The 21,754-nt window shown below is 34.2% G+C and overlaps 4 protein-coding genes across 8 annotated transcripts; 1 reads left to right on the top strand and 3 right to left on the bottom strand.

Moving 5' to 3' along the window:
• Positions 1 to 250: 250 nt before the first annotated feature.
• On the bottom strand, positions 251 to 4,079 carry LOC111806557 (polygalacturonase QRT2-like). 2 transcript variants are annotated; one of them, XM_023691924.1, is made up of 9 exons: positions 3,715 to 4,079; positions 3,470 to 3,602; positions 2,600 to 2,767; positions 2,487 to 2,507; positions 2,051 to 2,258; positions 1,896 to 1,977; positions 1,693 to 1,801; positions 839 to 955; positions 251 to 748 (listed from the first exon to the last, which is right to left on the bottom strand). In XM_023691924.1, exons 1-9 carry the CDS (start codon positions 3,999 to 4,001, stop codon positions 506 to 508), a joined length of 1,368 nt encoding a protein of 455 aa, XP_023547692.1. In that variant the 5' UTR covers positions 4,002 to 4,079; the 3' UTR covers positions 251 to 505. The 2 variants fall into 2 exon arrangements, 1 of the variants encoding a protein (XP_023547692.1); XR_002816824.1 differs by lacking the exon at positions 251 to 748 and having other exon boundaries at positions 872 to 955; positions 1,209 to 1,801.
• A 3,958-nt stretch (positions 4,080 to 8,037) lies between these two features.
• Positions 8,038 to 15,062, top strand: LOC111806676 (carotenoid 9,10(9',10')-cleavage dioxygenase 1). The gene is made up of 14 exons (XM_023692055.1): positions 8,038 to 8,418; positions 9,144 to 9,214; positions 9,308 to 9,322; positions 9,915 to 10,026; positions 10,387 to 10,486; positions 10,830 to 10,892; positions 11,061 to 11,171; positions 11,253 to 11,437; positions 12,181 to 12,319; positions 12,809 to 12,926; positions 13,009 to 13,110; positions 13,727 to 13,978; positions 14,425 to 14,536; positions 14,789 to 15,062. Exons 1-14 carry the CDS (start codon positions 8,185 to 8,187, stop codon positions 14,816 to 14,818), a joined length of 1,644 nt encoding a protein of 547 aa, XP_023547823.1. The 5' UTR covers positions 8,038 to 8,184; the 3' UTR covers positions 14,819 to 15,062.
• Positions 15,063 to 15,429: 367 nt separating this feature from the next.
• On the bottom strand, positions 15,430 to 16,342 carry LOC111806678. Its single transcript, XM_023692060.1, has 2 exons — positions 16,310 to 16,342; positions 15,430 to 16,242 (listed from the first exon to the last, which is right to left on the bottom strand). Exon 2 carries the CDS (start codon positions 16,207 to 16,209, stop codon positions 15,838 to 15,840), a length of 372 nt encoding a protein of 123 aa, XP_023547828.1. The 5' UTR covers positions 16,210 to 16,242; positions 16,310 to 16,342; the 3' UTR covers positions 15,430 to 15,837.
• Positions 16,343 to 16,896: 554 nt separating this feature from the next.
• Positions 16,897 to 19,923, bottom strand: LOC111806677 (nuclear transcription factor Y subunit A-4-like). 4 transcript variants are annotated; one of them, XM_023692059.1, is made up of 5 exons: positions 18,680 to 19,923; positions 18,471 to 18,586; positions 18,258 to 18,329; positions 17,777 to 17,938; positions 16,897 to 17,709 (listed from the first exon to the last, which is right to left on the bottom strand). In XM_023692059.1, the coding sequence occupies exons 1-5, from the start codon at positions 18,876 to 18,878 to the stop codon at positions 17,305 to 17,307; spliced, it is 954 nt and encodes a 317-aa protein (XP_023547827.1). In that variant the 5' UTR covers positions 18,879 to 19,923; the 3' UTR covers positions 16,897 to 17,304. The 4 variants fall into 4 exon arrangements, with proteins under 4 accessions (XP_023547827.1, XP_023547825.1, XP_023547826.1 ...); XM_023692057.1 differs by having other exon boundaries at positions 18,471 to 18,893; positions 19,800 to 19,923; XM_023692058.1 differs by having other exon boundaries at positions 18,471 to 18,893; positions 19,834 to 19,915.
• Between the last annotated feature and the right edge of the window lie 1,831 nt (positions 19,924 to 21,754).

Genomic DNA, 21,754 nt, shown 5'->3' with positions numbered 1-21,754 from the left:
TACTACCCGTTACATATCATTGTCAGCCTCATAGTTTTACGACGCGTTTGCTAATGAAAAATTTTCAAACTCTTATAGAGAATAATTCGTCTCCCTCTCCCATAGAAATTTTTTTTACAAAAAAAAAAAAAAAAAAAAAAAAACAAAAAAAAAAAAAAAAAAAAAAAAAAAAAAAAAAANCTTTATTCAATTTATTGTTGATTAATACAACCAATCTTGACCTATAACAAAAAATAAAACGAAAAACTAATCAATCTATGGCTTCAGCTTTATTCATTTATTGCTGATTAATTCAACCAGTCTGTGGCTTAAGATCTTTCAACCATTGCTATAAGTAACCCCACTGTATGACTATCCCAATAAAAAAAGTAAGGAACGAACCACTAATCCAAATCCCTAGATTCAACGTGGAATCGCTCCATCAAATGCTTATGAAAAGTATAAATTATTTGAATTTACAGTGACCCAATCAAGCATTTGCAAAACTGGATCCGTCGTCTCTTCTTCATCGTCGTCCAGGGCACTGTGGTGAAACCCTTCCTCTATTCTTCAATCTGGCATTTTTACAGGAAGCTTCGGCTTGGGTGGGTTTATCGTCTGCTTTATCTCTGTGGACAAGATCGATGTCTTGTAGAAGAATCTCCTGACATGGGAAGCTTTTGCTGCAATCGAATTTCACAGCCACTTCCGAACCGCTTGTGCCTCTGATGTTCTGGTACATTACATTACTCACTTGTACTGCTTCTGCCTGTTACGTGTTTGATAAAATGCTTAGCAGAAATTTTTCGTGAATATTGAAGCTGTAGGCTGTGCTGATTTGGGTTTTTGAAGTGTTTACCTGTTGTGTACATGGTTCTTTCTGATCACAGTAGTTTTGATCTATGATTATTGGGTTGGTCACATTGTCCATCACAATGTTCTGGAATATTATGTTTTCTGCATACCCTTTGCCTCCCTGTACACCAAACTGTTGGATTAGAACTAAAGAGATCTTTGATAGATAGTTCAAGTCAAATCAAAACATTAAATCTAACTCTTAAGTTGTGTTTTCTAAGTTGAAATTGTCTTCAAGTTATCAATTTTGTTATTTATTTGACTTCTTATGTAAGAAGAAAACAATTATTTTGCACAAAGTTTGTAGACCAAACTTGAACCTAAAGAACCAACGCAAACAAGATGCAGAAGTTAAAAAACCAATAAAACAAGACCTGAAATAAATAAAGAAGATCAAAGAAAGAGTAGCAAGGCATGGCCCATTGATTTCTTTTGCTGTTTATCTTTCTCTTGTGCAGAAACTTCCATAATATGTTCATCTTACTGGTTCACTATGTTTGAAATCTGTTCAAAGCCCAATTCTTAGCTGACTAGCAGGGGAGAAAGCAAACCAAACTTCCCCCCTCCCTCCTGAATGCCATTGACTTGTGAAAAAAAACTGAGAATTGTTTGGTAGGTTTGAAAAGCACATGATACCTATACTCATACAGGTTTTGAGTTGGTCAAAAAGTAGAGGATTAAGTAATGTGCAGGTCAAGTTCTGGTGTCAAAATCAGCAGGCACAAACACTGTTGCTTTTGCATCCAGTAAACTTCCATCATTTTCTGATTTTTGAGTCTTAACAAAGTGAAATATAGCTTCAATTTTCAACTCAAAACAAGCCATATTTACTGTTCTAAACAAGTTTTCTTTGTATACCTGCCAAGTTTTGATTCTCACTCCATTTGATGTTCCTTTAAACTTTGCTGTATCAACCACCACATTAGAAACCTCAGCTTCTGATTTTCCAGCTCCCAAGCTTCCAATACTGCAAAACAAACCAGAAACAGAAAAGAAAACAGTCAATAAAACAGACCCCAATGAATCAAATTATCCAAGTTGTAGAGCTGTATTATTGAAACCTGATCCCATGGCCCGGTCCACAAGTTATGCCCTTTGCTCGAACATTTTTCGACCCACTTACGATCGAAATACAGTCATCACCTTGAAAAAAAGAGTACAAAGATAAAGTTATGAACTAAAAGTTATGAAGCTTTTAGGTATAGGAGTACCCTACCAGTCATTATAAGACAGTTTTGGATGAGAATGATTTGTGTGGCCGTGACATGAATGCCATCAGTGTTGGGGCTGTTTCCTGGTGCATAAATCCATAGATTTAGAGCTTTGACATTGCTGCATTTCTGAAAGGAAAGATGCATCTTTTGTGCATTTCTGAACCTCAGCCCTTCCACTCTCAGATTGGTACATTGATAGAAAGTAACAGCCTAGAGAGAGAGAGAGAGAAATTAGCTTCAAAGTTAATGGGGATGTTCTTATTGTTAGAACACGACTCTCCACAATGGTATGATATTGTCCACTTTGAGCATAAGTTCTCATAACTTTGCTTTGGGCTTCCCCAAAAGGTTTCATACCAATGGAGAGAGTATTATTCTTTTGTTTATAAACCATCTAACACTTATTTGTTCGAAGTTTCAAAACCACATAAGCCTTACTGTTGGAGCTTCCTTGCAGGGCTGAAAGAACAAGAGAAAAGGAAGAAGAAATCCATTAACACACAAAATGAGTTGTGATTGAAAATTTACTGAGGTAAAATTGAGAAACTCACAAGGGTTTTGTTGACTTTGCATGAATTTAACCACCATTTTCTTCCATTTCCATTAATGGTGCCTTTACCTTCCACTGTAAATTCTGCTAGATTTTCAAATACAATCCAATGCCTTCTGTCTTTCTCGTAATCTGATATATGTGGGGAGGCTTTTATTGTCCCTTCAATCTTCCAATTTAAAAAAAAAAAAAAAAAAAAAGGAAAAAGTAATTATTAAGAGAAAATAATAATATTATTATTATTAATTAAAAAAAACTTAATTTTCATTTTTCCAAAAATACCAGAATATTTCAGTTTCCTAAATAATTGTGATATTAAATGAAAGAAGATAAAGTCAAAATTTAAATAATAAATATTTGTTAAACCGAAATATAAATTGCTAATAATAATAATAGTAATAAAATGGAGCGTTGAAATGCAATTGAAGAAATTTAAAAAAAGCCGTTAACTATATTAAATAAATATATTAATAAATACAAAAGGAATTTATGATGAATTATTACAAAGAATTTAATGTTTTCTTTTTGGACAATAGGAAATATTATTAATTTAATTCAATATAATTACGTAAATTCAAATAAATCATATAAGAAAGGAAAATAGAAATTTCTTCCTAAAAAAAATAAAAAAATAAATAAAATAACCAGCTCCATTAATAATTCAATTAATAATTCAATATTAATTGACCTGTACTCGATTCTTTTTCGGTATTAACTGTTATTTTGTCTCATTCATTATTAATAAAAAAATTATTTATAAATAATGAAATCTTTAATCAATTTATAAGAAATATAATTCATCTTAATAATATTTTTAAAATTATTGTAAAATTAACAAAATTTAGAGATTAAATTAATACTCAAAATGTACCTTAAATACAAAAGGAGAGTTACAAGGCCCCGAAAATGTGATTGGCTTAAGATGATAAGTTCGATCATTAGGAACCAAAAAGATGGCATTCGTGGACGAACAAGCTTCCTTCCAAGCTTCTTTAAACGCCTGAAATAATTAAATACGTAACATTTCGACTTCTACTACTTTTAACTCAAACTCATTAATCCCATTCAAAAAAAAAAAAAAAAAAAAAAAAAAAAAAAAAAAAAAAAAAAAAAAANCTATCGTCTTCTCCATCGCCCATTGCCCCATAATCATCCACGTTAAATATCTCCGACGACGCCACGGGCGACGAAGCCATTTTCTCCAACCTCGTTGTCAACATGCTCGAGAATTTGGAAGAGTACCCATAATGCTGGTGATCACGATCCTTCCCATCACCACGGTTAATCAAAGGGGGAGGATCAACGTCAGCGTACGAGCTAGAGCAGGCCGAGAAAAACTCAAAAACGACAATGGCGATGAGAAAGGGAAGACGACAACGACGACCGAGCAATCCCCGACACATGTTAATGGGAATTAAAAGGTTTGAGGGGGAAAAAAAAAGGAAGGAAGTAGGAAAAGTTTTGATGGAGTTGTGGGTGGCCAACTGAATTGAAATCAAAAACATGAAATGTACTTTAAGATTTGTGGGGTTTTTTATAGGAACAACAGAGTTTTGGATTCAAAAGCAAGAGATTCATATGCAAGGATGAGTTGGCCGGTAGCCGACTTTTGGTCTTTTATTTATTTATTTATTAAATTTTAATTTTAATCTCTATTTATTTATTAATTAAATGTATTAATGCATGGATTTGCATGGATAAAACCCTATTTCTTAATTAAATTAATTCTGCCAATATGGAATAATTTGTTTCAATTTGTTCCATTATAATTAAAACTATATCTAATACGCAGAAATATGGTTGTGTTTATTTAAGGTATTTTTTTAAAATAAAAATTTTCATAATTTAAGAATAAAATTTAAGAGTAATTGACCTATATTTAAAAAAAAAAAAACATTAGTTTTTTTTTTTAATTAAAAAATTAATTTCTTGTTAATTCTCTGTGTCATTAAGGGAGTCGATAGAAATTTAGAGGAAGATTAATTTTATATTATTTCTAACAATTTAATGAAATAAATCACTTACCGATTGAACGAGAAATTTAATTTTGTTTCTTCTTTAAAATTCAACAAATTTGTAAGGTGAGGATTCGTACGTTTCTCGCTTTTTTCATCAAAATGTTAAAATTGTTTTGTTGTTCGTAATAATTAATTTACGTGACACAAAATGTATTTAAATTATTTTTATGTTTTTACAAAATTATACATTATTTTTTTAAAGAAAATTTCTCAAGTTCTACTATAACGGGACTCGTTTTAATTCATTTTCTCGTAAACAAAATACTTCTCTGAGACATTTCGGTCGTGTTCTTACTTCATGATTTATTGAGATAATGTCTAAATTTGACCAAAATAATTAATAAAAAAAACATTTAGATAGGGTTTATGTTAGGTAAAATTCAGTTTTCAGTTATATTTTCATTAGGGGAAAAATATATTTGTATATCTATATATATATATATTTATTTATGTAAAAGGCCAACTATATACGACCAGAAAAAGTCTTTTATTATTATTATAATTAAACAAATAAAAAAATAAAAAATATATATTTGTTGTGATAATGGACCAAAATGCCCCTATTTTGCCCTATAAAGTTGAATCATAATTAACGGGTTCGTCTAAAATTTATAAGTTACCATTTTAGTCACGTATGGTATCTCGAAATTTTAATAGCGTATCATGTCCTATTTGTTAGGATCACACAACAACGCACACTCGATCTAGATGAACACAAAGAACAGGATAAAAAAAAATGCACGAAAAGTTTTGTATTGATGACTGCACAAGTACGTTACAGAGAATATAGAAAATACATTGCAGGCTAAAAGTTTTGTATGGATGACTCCAAATACGTAAGAGAATACAAAAAGAGGAGAGCTTTTTACCAGATATAACTATATACCATATATAACTTTACTGTGTATACCGTTCACTAAGCTATAAATAACAACTCCATAACCTAACCCTATTCCCAAGATTTGAACGAGGATTTAAAATCTAGAGTCGACTTGATGATCTCGACATCCCCTCATACTTAATACGAGTATTTTTTTTTTAGCATATTTTGTCATTACTCACATATTTTTTTAGAAAAATTCTCGAGAGGTCACCAACATAGAATTGCTTTAAGCTAAACACAACTTTGGATAACTATAATTAAGCACTGCGCACGTAATTGGTATAGATAGTAATTATAAATTATTTTAAACATCTTAACCATCGTATCCTCATGTTACTCTCGTGCAAATACACGTAAATTGTGTCTATTTATATCAAATCTACTTGAGCTAAAATATAAGTGTGTATATTCCATATCGCAATCTCAATTTTATAGAAATTTTACCAGCTCAAGCAATTATCAATACGCGCATACACGAACTTTTTACCCGATCATTGAACCCACATAAGCCAAATTTACACATGATCTCGGTGCTGAAATTCATAGTACGGTGATAATATATATACTTCTTCCATTCAGCATTTGACACGTTATTAGCTGATATATTATTTTATAGATTTTATACTATTCGTAAATGTTTGTTGACGGAAAAATAATGAATCGAGACAGAATGAAAAAGAAATCAAGAACCGAAATGACGATCGCTATCCCTATCGAAAGACGTCGATGAATGAAAAATTGCGAAATGGGTGAGAGTTTGAAAGAGAGGTTGGAGGGTATGTTGGGTAAGTTAGGGGAAATTGACAAAGTATGGGTGAAAAATGGGAACTTGCGTGGTGGGTCAAAGAAGAAGAGGAGACCCATAACTTACAAACTTGGCGTGGGTGTGTTATTATAGAGCTAAAGGGCATGGGGCTTATGACAACTACTTTTCGGTCTTGTGTTGTCACATTTCGACTTCTCGGGAATTCGTCGATTTTCTTTCGTGACGATTGAAACTATCTCGAGACTTTTGAAGAGAGCACGTTACGTTCATTAATATTAACTTGAATATTAGGGGTCGAATATGTCTTCAGTTTAGTTTGATTTAGAAATTTTAAGAATCGATCGAGTTGACTCGGTTTAGGGTTTGGGACACTTTTGTCCTTTTCGGCCACTAGCCTCCAACTTTTCCCTCTCTTCTGCTTGAACCTAGTACATGTTGAACTCTCCCCTCTCTCTTGTTTCAACCTGAAGGATCTCGTCTTATTCTAATGGTAAACGTGGAAAAGCCTCTCACTAGTGAATTGACCCAAACTTGGTTCGTGATTCTGAGAATTGAGTTGGGTTAGGTTGCCTGCTAAATTCGAGTTAGACAATAGGGGTGTACCAACAACTCGACAACCCGAACCAACCCAACAGGGTTGGGTTGGTTTGAATTAGCATTTCGGGTAGGATTTGGTTCATTTTTCTGAACCCGAACTAAATCGGTTCAGTTTCGGGTTCGTAGATAAAACCTTCGAGTTGACCCGAACCAAATAAAAATATATAAATTATGTTACAATTTTCGCTTGTAGTTTTTTATTAATTTTTTTAATGTGAATAATTATAGATCTGAACTTTTAATATATTTTATCTAAGATTGAATCCGAATCCGAATAATTATAAATGGTGGATAAATAAAACTTAAATTTTTTTTTGACAACTCAACAACCTAATCCCAACCCAACCCGAAAATAGGGTTGGATTGGATAAAAAAAAATCTCTCAACCCAACCCAACCCGAAAATAGGGTTGGATTAGATAAAAAAAAATCTCTCAACCCAACTTAACCCTGATCATGTACACTCTTATTAGACGAGGTAGACATTCCATAAATCCAAATCTAAAAAAATCTCCAAATTCAATGCGCATTACAACTCATACTCAACTCTACTATATATATAGTTTAATTTGTTAAAACATAAACCTTTAAATAATAAATCTCAAAAAAGATTTTTTTTTCTAGTCGTGTTTATATAAATTGAGTTATACGTAGGTTAATATATACAATAATTTAACAATTATTAATTTAAAATTTCAATCATTACCCGAGAAAAAAAATCAACGTCAATTTGTAGCATTTTTAAATTTTAAATGTGAAAATTTAAATATAGATATTAACGAAAGTATAGTTTATACATATACACATGTAACAAAATACAAAACTCGGTTTCCTATGTACTGAACTATATACTATAAATAAAATATTATATTATATATATTTTTAATTGCTATTTAATTATTATACTGTAATGAAAATTATAGGCTGCAGTTTGTTAGTCGAATCGATAATTTATTTATTTATTTGTTGAATTATGTTGAAAATTCAAACTTCATTGATTAAAAAAATATAAATATTAATTATTTGAAAGGTTGGCTTAAATTATCACTAATAACTCAATATAATGTGAATTAAATAGGTTAAATAGTGATTACCTGAAATAATAAGGCACATAATAGAAATGGAGATGATATAAATTTGTTTTGTGTGTGAATGGAGGAAGATTGTATGGTAGTGGAAAGAATTTCAACGAAATGATGATCAGCATCGTTACGTGGCTGTACTTTCACCCACAGGCCTCAATTTCATCGATTATTTGAAGACGGAACCGATTTTCTCTGTTCTCAATACAGTCCACTCGCCATCCTGTGACGGAGACTGAGAATGGCGGAGGAGAAGCAGAGGCTTAATGGCGGAGTTGTTGGAGGGTCGTTGGTGGAGGTGAATCCGAAGCCAAGTAAAGGGCTGGCATCGAAGGTGACCGATTTGTTGGAGAAGCTGTTTGTGAAGCTTATGTATGATTCTTCAAAGCCTCAGCATTATCTTTCCGGTAATTTTGCTCCGGTTGGTGATGAGACTCCGCCGATTACCGATCTCCCTGTTAAAGGATATCTTCCGGTGAGTTCGGTGTCTCCTAGGGCAATTGTAATCTGCTTATTGATGTGATGTTTGTCAGTGACTTTATTAAAGGATATCTTCCAGGAAGAATCTTTCTATGGTAATAGGAGTGAGGAACCCTCTACCGATTGGTTTTTGTTTATGCATATTGCTGTTGATTCTTTAGACTGATTTGTTGTGAACACTGCTAATGCTTCATATTTTGCAAGTGTTTAAATTCAATCTTAGAATCAAATCAAATATGGCAAGTCCGCTGGTTATGGCAGGCCCTAATACAGTTGAAATCCATATACCGATGGTTAATCAGTTGAGAAAAGAGAGGCCTCATATGAAATTTGAGTCCAAGTCTTGAAGTTCTTGTTTCCTGTTTTAACTCAATCCAATTATACTATCCGAATTGGTGCGACCGTATATCCAGGAGGTTACGACGTAAATTTGGTTAGATTGAGAAAACATAAAAGTTGATTAGATAATCTGAAAACAATGAACTGATACCCTTGAGAGAAATTACAAATTCGCTTGATATGGAGTTAGAAGAATTGATGTTCTATGCTGCAGGATAGTGTAAGAGGAGGATTTTGAACTAGCCTTTTGTTCATTTGTATATGTTTGTGCTAGATTAGTTCTTTGTTTTTGAGCTGTATGTTATTTTTTTTTTCTATACATGGGATGTCATTATTCCTTATTTTGCTTCCTCTAATGTGGAATGTATTATAAACTTACAGGAGTGCTTAAATGGAGAGTTTGTTAGGGTGGGGCCGAATCCGAAGTTTAGCCCCGTTGCTGGTTACCATTGGTATGGCTTGTTAAATCTTAAGCAATTTTGTGCAAATCTTTAGTGCTTGGTTAGATGAAATGTTCCTTATTTGTGTTTTTTTCCCATGTGCAGGTTCGATGGAGATGGGTATGTCACCTTCTACTTCCTGAATCGTCCCATTATTCACTTGCAGCTTACTTAAAGATTACATTCGTTTATGTTTCTGGAACTTGATTAATTTCCACAAGTGAACACTGTTACAATCCTAAATGTGATGGATTCAGCACTAATGTGAGTTTTGAATTGAATGCCTCAATTTTTGTCCCACGGTATAAAATTTGTTCTTTCCCTGTGGAATGTCGTTCGGGGTAACGTTATTCACAAAATTTTGAAGGGTTTTTGGAGTACCATTTTATAACTCTGTAAACTGTAACTAACGATGTTCTCTTCTCATGATTCTTGAACAAGTAGGCCTTCTTGTAGTATGACTCCTAATCATAAATCCTTTTTTGCATTCCCAAAGTCTTATCCCGAAACATTTTCATTATTTTGTTATAATCTGGGAACTATAAAATCAGGGTAGTCCTGTCAGAACTTTAAATCTCATTCAAGATATATCCAAGTCGTAGAGAACATAGTTCTGTTTGAAACATGATATCCATTTAGCTATTATATTTGATTTTTCCTTCTGTTTTACATATTGCCTGGCTTTAAAATATTATTGATATTTCTTTTGCAGCATGATTCATGGATTGCGCATTAAAGATGGAAAAGCAACATATGTTTCCCGTTATGTGAGGACATCACGACTTAAACAAGAAGAATATTTTGGAGGTGCTAAATTCATGAAGGTATACAGCTATTTTGTTCTCCTAGTATGTCGAAGTGAGTTTGGTTGTGGAATTTATTGAGTTGGGATCACAGAAAAACGGAGACACGGATGCTGGTTGTAGAGTGCACCAATAAAAAATGGTGGCAGCCATGGCGGCAAAGGATTTTAGGGTTTTAGAGATGGCTAGAGTTTACCTGTTGGGATACCATCTTAAATATAGGAGACACTAATGAGCGTATATTGACGTATTAATTCTTTACTGTTATTGGGTTCTTTGTTTTACCTCATGCCATAATGTAGGATATTGTATAATTAGTTTCAGGAGTGATGAACTTGAAAATTTTAATTGACTGCTGTTAACTTTTGTTGTCATTTCCAGATTGGTGATCTGAAAGGGTTCTTTGGGTTAGTAATGGTTAACATGCAAATTCTGAGAGCAAAGTTAAAAGTGTTGGATGTATCATATGGAACTGGAACAGGTAGGATTTCTTTTTCTTTTTTTTTTTTTTAATTTTTTGTTTGTTTGTTGTTATCCTCGTCGCGACTACATGATTAGGTTTTTGAGTGCCACCAGTGTTAAATTTTGTGCATGATATTTATCATTTTTGACGTTGTGAAATCCTCCATATGATGGAGATATACTCGAGTGGGGTATCCCGAAAAGCTCAAGCTTAATCCTTTTCATTTGTTAACCACTGATAATAATGTAGGCGTCTCTATTTTATAATATGATGCAAATATGCATTAGCTGATTTTACTGCTTTCCTTTGTATGGAACTTAAGTTTTAATTGTCTGAAACTGATTATCAATAACTTTTCTAGGTAACACGGCTCTCATATATCACCATGGGAAGCTGCTAGCACTTTCGGAGGGAGATAAACCTTGTAAGTTTACATTCTCTCTATCAACTTCAGATATCGTCTCCTCAAACGTCAGTTTAAAGATCTTGATGGCGAAAGGAAAGGTCGCCTCAAGTGTCCTCCCCCCATCCCCACTGAATAACGAAAATAGAAGGAAAAAAATCGTTGAGTAGCCGGTTTTGTGTAATGTAGATGTTATAAAAGTGTTGGAGGATGGAGATTTACAGACACTTGGTCTGCTGGATTATGACAAGAGATTAACGCACTCCTTCACTGCTCATCCAAAGGTTGATCCAGTCACCGGTATAAGCATCCTAAAAGACTACCACTAAATTTGTTGAAATATGATGAAGTAATCTGTGCTGATCAGTTTCCTGCATGCAGGCGAAATGTTTACATTTGGTTATTCCCATACACCACCATATGTTACTTACAGAGTTATTTCCAAGGATGGCCTCATGCATGACCCAGTACCAATCACAATTCCAAACCCGGTCATGATGCACGACTTTGCGATTACTGAAAATTATGCAATTTTCATGGATCTTCCTTTATATTTTAAACCAAAGGTATGGGACTTATTTAAAATATTTTGTTATTAACTTTATATTATCAATCCTGATAACTCATGCTACTGAATTACGAAGTAATCCATTGCATGTAAACAAGCCAAGACATAACTAGTGGCATAAATTATTGAAGCCAGCCTCATCTCCCAAACTCAAGTTCAGGAAATTGGTGTCTTTCCCCTTCTTTTTTTCCATTTGTAATTTCTACATATGTTGTTATCTTATGATAGGCTGGCCTGCAGCATCTGATGCTACCAACATTCCCATAGTTTGCTTTTACAAATTCACCCCCGTGTTCCATTTCCTGCCAATGGTATTATAAGAAAGCAAAAGGAATGTACACAACATAGAAAAGTAAATTTCCCATTAATAATCTCGTATGAGAATCAATTCATTCTTGGAAAGGTATTTCCACTCAAATTTAGAAATAGTTAAAGGACGACATAAAGAAAAGGAACAAGTTATCCTGAAAAATCTCTCTAAAGAACCAAATGTGACTAAACGAAAATGACTCCTTTAATCGTGCCTGGGGGAATTTTGAGGATTTTTTTATTCATCTTTATTCATATGAAGGACTTTCAACTTTTATTTCCGTCATATACTTCTCTTCAGTTAGATAGACTGTTCATACATATGTTGTTTTATTGGATTCCAATTCATTTATTTGCATCATGGTGGTTAAATCCTGAACGTCTTAATCTTATGGTTGGTCATATTATAATTAACAACTTGTTAACTTTCAGGAAATGGTGAAAGAAAATAAGTTAATTTTCACATTTGATGCTACAAAAAAAGCTAGGTTTGGTGTGCTTCCGCGATATGCAAAAGATGACTTGCTTATGCGATGGTTTGAGCTTCCAAATTGTTTTATATTTCATAATGGTGAGTACTTGTGCTACCCATGTCTTTGAAAGCAAGAAATATTTCTGGCATGCTGATCCATTTGTGTTATGAATTGCTAAATTACAATCTTAAATATCGATTTCATTACGAGTACTTCAACGAGTGGTAATGGAAAAAATTCATGTGATTGGGAAATTAGAGATTTTATCTGTGGTTCTATCTTTGTAGCATTTCCTCGGATGGATCATTCTTCGACTCATTTTCTGTTGGAAATTACTAGGTTTTCTGTTACTCATGTTGTGTATGGGTGCTTTTATATGATTACAATTGGACTTGATGCAAGATTTAGTTCTTTGATTTGTCTTTTTCATTTATGGCCTGAGCTTTGAAGGGTTCTACCTTATTTTTTCCCTGAAAATTTGTACCTTCTAGTCATTATTGTAATCTGCTTATTTGACTTATTAAATAGACTGTATATTTGTCTTACTCTTTCTCTTTTCATTATTTATGTTGTATGCTTCTTCTTAGCTAATGCTTGGGAGGAAGGAGATGAAGTAGTTTTGATTACATGCCGGCTCGAGAATCCAGACTTGGACATGGTCAGTGGGTCTGTTAAGGATAAGCTTGAGAACTTCTCAAATGAGCTGTAGGACTCTAATCCATTTCTACAAATGAAGAAAAGTTCTTGATGTGGCTGTGATATTTCTAATTATTTTTCCATCTATCAGGTATGAGATGAGATTCAATCTTAAATCTGGTTTATCTTCACAGAGGAAACTCTCGGAATCTGCTGTAGATTTTCCTAGAGTGAATGAATGCTACACTGGCAGGTATTTTAATTCCCTTTTCTTCTAGTATTTGTAAAAAGAATATCGGCTCAAATCCATGGGGATATATGAAGAGATCATCCAATTTTGGAGTAAGAAAAGCTTGAACTAAAGGACATCTCTTTCGTTTGCAATTTTCCAATTATAGCACTAGAACCCCATTAGATGACATCTTCTATGAGATCTCACATCGATTGGGGAGGAGAACGAAACATTCTTTACAAGGGTGCGGAAACCTCTTCCTATCAGACGCGTTTTAGAAATCTTTTAGAAACCTTGAGGGGAAGCCCGAAAGGGAAACTCCAAAGAGGACAATATCTCCTAGCGTTGGGTTTGGGCTATTACATCTTCAGAAACAACATTAGCCGTAGGGGAATTTTTGTTCTATTCCTTTGAATATCCGAGTAATTAACAGTTTGAAATGGGATACCATGCATTCAAAATTTGCATTTACAGTGTTTTAGCGACAGCATTGCATGTCATCTACTGCAGTTAGCAATTCGGATGATTCTCGTTATCATTTTCTTATTCGCACGTTCCTTTTTGTTTTTCTGGCCTTGATGAACTGGATTCCTATCACATGGAATTGATGATGATGATGTACTCTGTATGCAATCAGGAAGCAACGATATGTATATGGAACTACACTGGACAGCATTGCAAAAGTCACGGGGATTGCTAAATTTGATCTGCATGCTAAACGTGAAACTGGAAGAACGAAGATTGAAGTTGGAGGAAATGTTCAAGGCCTGTATGACCTTGGACCTGGTAGATTTGGTTCTGAAGCTATCTTTGTTCCTCGTATACCTGGCACCACTTCAGAAGAAGATGATGGCTACTTAATATTATTCGTACATGATGAGAATACTGGGTAAATGTTTTCCTCTTCTATTATATCGTTAGTTTTGTGTCATATGTATTTATATGTATCATACGAGTAGTAGCTGGAATGCGGTTTGCTTTCTTAGATATCCTATTATTGAATAGCTGTTATCGAACGCCTTACTGTTTAGAAAGTTTAGTTCTATAGTGAGATCCCATATTGGTTGGAGAAGGGAACGAAACATTCCTTATAAGGGTGTGGAAACCTCTCCCTAGTAGACCCGTTTAAAACCTTGAGGGGAAGCCCTTGAAAGGAATGCCTAAAGAAGACAATATCTGCTAGCGGTAGGCTTAGGCTGTTACAGAGTTTTATAATTCACAGCCTTTGAATTTGCATTACAATGCAAGTTGGCAGTTTTACCGAATACCTGTGATGAATCAAATTAAGTTTATTTGGTTAAAGAGGAGGACAATAATTTTCATTGTTACCTACAGAAAATCTGCGGTGAATGTCGTGGATGCCAAAACTATGTCATCCGAGCCCGTTGCAGTTGTTGAATTGCCACACAGAGTTCCATATGGGTTTCATGCCTTCTTTGTATCAGAGGTTAGTGTCAAAATCATTGCATTCAAAGCCATGTGTGTCATTTTGGATTATTTAGTCACAGATTCACGATCACTAGCTAAAATGTCGCCCAACGACGAGTCATTTCTAACTAGGATTCCGTATCCTCAAGATGGTGGCTCTTCGGGTTCACCGTTCTTGGGTTGGGTTAGATTACCTTAGAACTAGAAGTACTCTATTAGTTTTTGGCATTCCCTTATTTCGGTTTCGTGCTTTTACGTTCAATCTGAGCAGGAGCAACTTCAAGAACAAGAAAGGCTTTGACTGACCATACCGTTATTTTCGGGACGAAAGAGGACCTGAAGAAGACAAACGAACAACTGTTAGCATTTAATATAGTATTCTTTTATCTTGAAATAGTTTTACCTCTGCTTGTTTTCTTGTGACGAACTTCTTACATACTGTGCTTCCTCCTCCCTCCAAGACCTTGAAGTAAAAACTTGCACTTATGAATAATATGATGATAAAAAGCTGTCTTGCAGTGAAAAATGAATCTCTTTAATGCCCATCACCTTCTGTTCTTATGTATTAGCTTCGTTTGAGGTTCATATGCAAGATTTAATGAACTCTTTTGCTTACGAAAATTTTCAAATATACAGATGAGATGAATGGACGAACTACTCTCCACAGAATATGAAATATTGGCTTTCTGCTTCCTTCTTTTATTATATCAGTGGGTGAAACAGAAAAACGATGGTTTTATTTGACCGTCTTGAATCTAGCAAAAGCACATATTAGAGATGCCATGCATGTAATAACGATTTTACTAGTGCGAGAGACGGAGTAAGGGAAGATGAAAGAGGTTCTATAATTTAATGTCATGTAAGTCCAGAAATATGAAAAATTATAGCCTCAAACATGCACACAAAGTTGAATAGATACAACACCCAGATGCACATAAATTAAGTTACAAGAGTCTTCACACTAAATTTTTTTGTTTATCTGAGACACGTTCAGGATTAGAACTGCATACGTAATGGAAGAGGTAAATTGAAGAGGAGAGAAATAGAAGCGGGTGTACCACATTTTTTTTGTGTGCTTCATTTCTTCATCCTCTTCCATCTCACCTCAGAGTACACCTACTAAAGCCAAGAATGAATTGCCTGAGAAACACCACCAAAAGCGGTTTTCTTCCAAGCAGAACGGGGGCTAATCCATCCACTTCCAACCAGCAACAGAGCCTCACATGAATCAACAGTCATACACTGAATCTTCAAGTTTTCTGCACTGAAATGGTTAAAACAGTGTCGGAAAAGAAGCCCCATTTGCCCATCAAGAAACCTTCAATTGATGGGGATGGCCCTCTGTGGAGCCCCATTCACCTGCATGCTTTCATGTGGCTGATCGAGATGACCTCCCTCGACGTCAGCAAGTTGTGAAGTGTAAGTGGATATGCCATGGCCATTCAATTTTCCGTTGAAGAAAGCACGTGTTATCTGCAGATTTTGAGTCATGAACTCTTTGTCCTCCTCATTAAGCGTATCCTTGATTCCATTTTCATCAGCCCCCATGTATTTTGATCCAGCCTCGTTGACAGGTTTTGTTGAATGGTTTGTACCAGAATTGATACCTTCCTCCCTATCTGTATTGGAAATAACATTGTTGGGTTTTTTGGTATTGAGGAAACGTCCTCCACTGCCTCTTGCTCGTCTCATAGCATGGAGGTGTCTGGATTCATGAAGATATGGCTGCACAAAATGGATTAGAGTATGCAGAAAAGTAACAATGTGATACAACTACGATGAAATGTAATACCTTTCTACTTTTTATCACTTTCTTCTCAAGCTCAGCTTTNATTTAATATAGTATTCTTTTATCTTGAAATAGTTTTACCTCTGCTTGTTTTCTTGTGACGAACTTCTTACATACTGTGCTTCCTCCTCCCTCCAAGACCTTGAAGTAAAAACTTGCACTTATGAATAATATGATGATAAAAAGCTGTCTTGCAGTGAAAAATGAATCTCTTTAATGCCCATCACCTTCTGTTCTTATGTATTAGCTTCGTTTGAGGTTCATATGCAAGATTTAATGAACTCTTTTGCTTACGAAAATTTTCAAATATACAGATGAGATGAATGGACGAACTACTCTCCACAGAATATGAAATATTGGCTTTCTGCTTCCTTCTTTTATTATATCAGTGGGTGAAACAGAAAAACGATGGTTTTATTTGACCGTCTTGAATCTAGCAAAAGCACATATTAGAGATGCCATGCATGTAATAACGATTTTACTAGTGCGAGAGACGGAGTAAGGGAAGATGAAAGAGGTTCTATAATTTAATGTCATGTAAGTCCAGAAATATGAAAAATTATAGCCTCAAACATGCACACAAAGTTGAATAGATACAACACCCAGATGCACATAAATTAAGTTACAAGAGTCTTCACACTAAATTTTTTTGTTTATCTGAGACACGTTCAGGATTAGAACTGCATACGTAATGGAAGAGGTAAATTGAAGAGGAGAGAAATAGAAGCGGGTGTACCACATTTTTTTTGTGTGCTTCATTTCTTCATCCTCTTCCATCTCACCTCAGAGTACACCTACTAAAGCCAAGAATGAATTGCCTGAGAAACACCACCAAAAGCGGTTTTCTTCCAAGCAGAACGGGGGCTAATCCATCCACTTCCAACCAGCAACAGAGCCTCACATGAATCAACAGTCATACACTGAATCTTCAAGTTTTCTGCACTGAAATGGTTAAAACAGTGTCGGAAAAGAAGCCCCATTTGCCCATCAAGAAACCTTCAATTGATGGGGATGGCCCTCTGTGGAGCCCCATTCACCTGCATGCTTTCATGTGGCTGATCGAGATGACCTCCCTCGACGTCAGCAAGTTGTGAAGTGTAAGTGGATATGCCATGGCCATTCAATTTTCCGTTGAAGAAAGCACGTGTTATCTGCAGATTTTGAGTCATGAACTCTTTGTCCTCCTCATTAAGCGTATCCTTGATTCCATTTTCATCAGCCCCCATGTATTTTGATCCAGCCTCGTTGACAGGTTTTGTTGAATGGTTTGTACCAGAATTGATACCTTCCTCCCTATCTGTATTGGAAATAACATTGTTGGGTTTTTTGGTATTGAGGAAACGTCCTCCACTGCCTCTTGCTCGTCTCATAGCATGGAGGTGTCTGGATTCATGAAGATATGGCTGCACAAAATGGATTAGAGTATGCAGAAAAGTAACAATGTGATACAACTACGATGAAATGTAATACCTTTCTACTTTTTATCACTTTCTTCTCAAGCTCAGCTTTGGCACGCGACTGTCTTCTCCTCAGGATACCATGATATTGCTTTGCATTTACATAAACGGGTTCTTCTTCCATTTCAAGGGGTAAAGGCATCCTAGCATGGTGAAGTCCATAAATATGAGGAAACTGCAGGAAAATCAAGCATAATCATAATTCTTGAACAGTTGATCGGCAAGTACAAAAAAATGATGCCCCTCGTAGGAATTGCAAGGTGGCAAATTTCTTTGCAAAGAAAACTGTACATAAGAAACAATGCCCGACAGCGAGGGGCGTATTTAACTTCTATTCATATATAAACTTGTTTAAATCATATATCATCAAACACAAATGGTTAATCTAAACTGACATAACTTAGTGGATAAGACATCAATTAACATCTCAAAAATTGATGATTTGATCCTCAACCTTGCAACTAAACGACATATTCAAGTAAATCAGAGCATACCGTTGACTGTGGTCCATTAGAAGTCAGCATTTGGCAATATTGTGCATCTGAAAAAGGATATGATGTCAAAACCTGCAAATGGAGATACTTGAAGTCCTTTTTGTATCCAGCTAACAGGGAAGCAAAGTCTAAAAAGTCAAACATCTAGGTACACTACTCATGTTTGTTTCTTTTCATAGACATTGGTTTCAGAGATAGACAGATAAATCTTACAATTGAGTGGCCAACAAGTTCCATCTGGGAATTTAGATCAAGGCGTTCGCCCACAGGTGGGGATGTAGAAAACGGAATGTACTTGAGATGCTGAACTTCTTTCCCAATATTTTCATCTAAATCAAGAACAGGTTCAATATATCGCTTAAATTGTGTATTCTTAGTCAAATATATAGAATTAATAACAATTATAGCAATGAATCTTATACCATTTGCTTGTGACTGCGTTCCTCCACTGCTAACAGTATCGTTCAGGTAATCTGCAGAAGCTGTTTTGGTAGCATCTTCACCTGCGATGGTATTGTTCCCAACTCCATGCCACCAAGCCTCAGAGTATTTGGTCGATTGTACCAAATACTTCGACCCATCAACTATTTGTTGGTCTACATTTTCTGGTTTTGATGGCATCGTTCAAAACTTATCCTGTCACCGTAAAAGGGCGAAAATTAGAAAGAACACAAAAGCAAAATAATTCACTCCTACTTATACCACACCGCAGCATCAGGGGATTCTCAACATAATCGAGTCTGCTTTAAAGAAAGACTTCGGAGACATCGAGTGTTTTACTTATTAAGCTCATCGGAAGATTGAAGCACCTAAACTTTGATTAGGATACAATATTTCCCAGTTCTGAGCAACCTGGAATTCCTAGCATCCCTAAATCATTGAAAGAACTCCAGCATGCTAGATGGAGGATTATTTAATACCGACAAAAACTTATCAGAGATTCATATAGCTCATCTACAATACATTACGGGGGCTTCAAGATAATATAATAAGAGATACTAAATTATGGCGAGAAAATAACATGTTAAATACAGTAGATATTCGTTACAAACTACAGCTATCGCTTCCATTTACTCTATACAAACTTCAACCTACTTCAATCGCTGCAATTTCCATAGATCCAAAACAGAGGCACTACAAAGATCTTTCTCCGGTTGCCGAAAAGCATGCAGCAAATAAGCTAGAGATCGAGAAATAAAAAAGGAAAAAAAGAAGACGAAATCCAGTAGGTTTATAATCACTACGGAGAAATTAGTAACTCAACAAGACGATAGCTAGTTCAATTTCTCAGCCTATTCGAGTCGACGATAACAAGTTCAGAATCACTTCTGCAATCGAACTCCCGTATGTTCTCCTCATTCATAAACTCAAAATTCGAACAGTTTTTCTTATACTTCATCATTCCGACGCTACTAGATGAAAAACAAGCACAAATTCCTCAAGAGAAATGGAGCCTTAATGACAATCATGCTCCGATCAAAATACCGATTGTAAGCAGCAAAATCAAAGACAAGCAGCAGCAATTGCAGGAAGACAACTTACAACTGCGATGTGATTACGAAAGAGACGATCGTACCCTAGGGAGCTTTAGGTTGAAGGTCGCTCTGGTCTTCTAGCTCAGTTCCATGACTCTCTCTCTCTCTCTCTCTCTCTCTCTCTACCTCGCTCGCTCGCTGCAGTGGCTATGGAATACGACAGAGAGAAGGAAATTAAAAATGAAAACGAGGAAAAACTTTAAAATTAAAAATTATTGAATTAAGAAAGAACCGAGAGTCAATAAATTTATGGTAGTTTATACAGTTAATTTATTCCTTTCCCTCCATAAATTCCAACAACCATCTCTAATTTCATTAAAATAATTTTTTACATAAAAATAAATTTGACTAATGACCAAATTAACCCTTAAATATATTTTTTTTTTCTAAAATTCATAAATTTCAATTAAAAAAAAAAATAGCTCTATCGACGTTTTTCTCTAGAATTTTATTATATGTTTTATAATTCATTGACCCACGAGATAAATATTTTTTTTATAATATTTGAAGTAAAATTTTATTATAAGATTGAATTGGAGTACTTTAAAATTTTAAGGTTAATACTGAAAAATTTACGAGTAATATTTATTTTCTTTAAATACTATATTTTTTATACCGATGGTTCAAATAAATTGATAGATAGAATAATAAAAAAAATATTTATTTCAAATATTTAGATTATGTTTCTTTAGCTTTACATTAAAAATTCATTTTAATTTTGAATTAAATTAAAAAGCAAAAGTTAAAACTAAAAGAGTTAATTATGAAAATTATGGTAAAGAAAATAAAATAAAAAAATAAGAATATATTTTTAAAAAATAAAAATAAAAAAATTGATGATTGCTTCTCACAAAGGACACAATTGGTAATCCAATTGTGTCACCTTTAAGGAAGAACCGGATAAAGATATTTATTTTAGAAATACAAAAAGAAGTGGGACTTTCCAACCAATTGACGAAACTAACCTTTCCATTATTTTAGGGATTTATTCTATTAATTCTTTTTAATTATATATACTTCGTTCAATTAAATTTTTATTTGCAAAATATTTTCATTTCATTATTTTCTTACATTTTCCAAACAATAATTGAACTATTTTATACCCAAATTTGTGATTTAGTAAATTATTTTAAAAAGAAATTTATATTTTCATCAGTTTGGACTATTAAAAATATATTATTATATTATTATAAAATAAAATTTATATTTTATATGGTTTTCAAATATCAACCAATATTGGTCTATTAAGTATTTTTTTAAATGTGGAAAAAAATAGTTATTGGTCGTTGGACAATTACAATTCCAAAAATGGCCAATTTGTAGATATTTTAATTTGGAGAATGATATCAGCAAGGGTAGTTTGGTCATTTTGTCCTCCAAAAAGTGACCAATGGGAGTAGAACCTTTTACACATTCCCAACTTCCATATTTTAAAACCAAAAAAATATATATATTATAATAATTAAAGGAAATCTTTGGAAGACGTGAGAAGTTAACAGCCGTACGATTCTACTGAATGCCATTACGTGTCACAATCAAAAAGGTTGGAGGTCCACCTCTGACGATAACACGTCAACTCCATTTCAAAAGGCCCTAAACGACGTACTGACGGAGCCGTATTGAGCCGTTAGGGGAACGTCAGTGGGACGTTTGTGGCTTTATGATAAGGTAGCACGAAAACTTCGTGCTATCAAATGCATGAGAGCCACGTAAGGAAGGTGAGTGCCTAAAGTGACGCCACGTTTCATGAAATTAGTGGATGAAGTCAACGTGGCGTTATGTGGAGGCATGGAATTCTGAACTCCGATTTGTATTAAAAAATTATAATTTTTCTAATTGGTCCATCATATGTTTTTTTCAAAGGAATTTCACTATTTTTAAGATATAATAATATAATATAATATAATATATATATATATATATATATATATATATATATATATATATATATTTTTTTTTTTT

This window comes from Cucurbita pepo, chromosome LG12 (assembly GCF_002806865.2).
Source record: "Cucurbita pepo subsp. pepo cultivar mu-cu-16 chromosome LG12, ASM280686v2, whole genome shotgun sequence".
Lineage (NCBI taxonomy): Eukaryota > Viridiplantae > Streptophyta > Magnoliopsida > Cucurbitales > Cucurbitaceae > Cucurbita > Cucurbita pepo.
This window is presented reverse-complemented; position numbering and strand designations above follow the sequence as displayed.

Bases quoted from the DNA above. Each gene is read 5' to 3' on its own strand.
- LOC111806676 (XM_023692055.1), top strand. From the start codon at position 8,185: ATGGCGGAGGAGAAGCAGAGGCTTAATGGCGGAGTTGTTGGAGGGTCG. The intron at 10,893-11,060 runs GTAAGTTTACAT...TGTGTAATGTAG, and splicing joins TTCGGAGGGAGATAAACCTT to ATGTTATAAAAGTGTTGGAG. The intron at 11,438-12,180 runs GTATGGGACTTA...GTTAACTTTCAG, and splicing joins CTTTATATTTTAAACCAAAG to GAAATGGTGAAAGAAAATAA.
- LOC111806678 (XM_023692060.1), bottom strand. From the start codon at position 16,209: ATGAGACGAGCAAGAGGCAGTGGAGGACGTTTCCTCAATACCAAAAAA.
- LOC111806557 (XM_023691924.1), bottom strand. From the start codon at position 4,001: ATGTGTCGGGGATTGCTCGGTCGTCGTTGTCGTCTTCCCTTTCTCATC. The intron at 2,768-3,469 runs GTACATTTTGAG...TTAAATTGGAAG, and splicing joins ACTCTCCTTTTGTATTTAAG to ATTGAAGGGACAATAAAAGC. The intron at 1,802-1,895 runs GTTTCAATAATA...TTTGTTTTGCAG, and splicing joins GGACCGGGCCATGGGATCAG to TATTGGAAGCTTGGGAGCTG.
- LOC111806677 (XM_023692056.1), bottom strand. From the start codon at position 18,878: ATGCCATCAAAACCAGAAAATGTAGACCAACAAATAGTTGATGGGTCG. The intron at 18,330-18,470 runs GTAAGATTTATC...CTCCATTTGCAG, and splicing joins AACTTGTTGGCCACTCAATT to GTTTTGACATCATATCCTTT. The intron at 17,939-18,257 runs GTATGCTCTGAT...ATTTTCCTGCAG, and splicing joins CTAATGGACCACAGTCAACG to TTTCCTCATATTTATGGACT.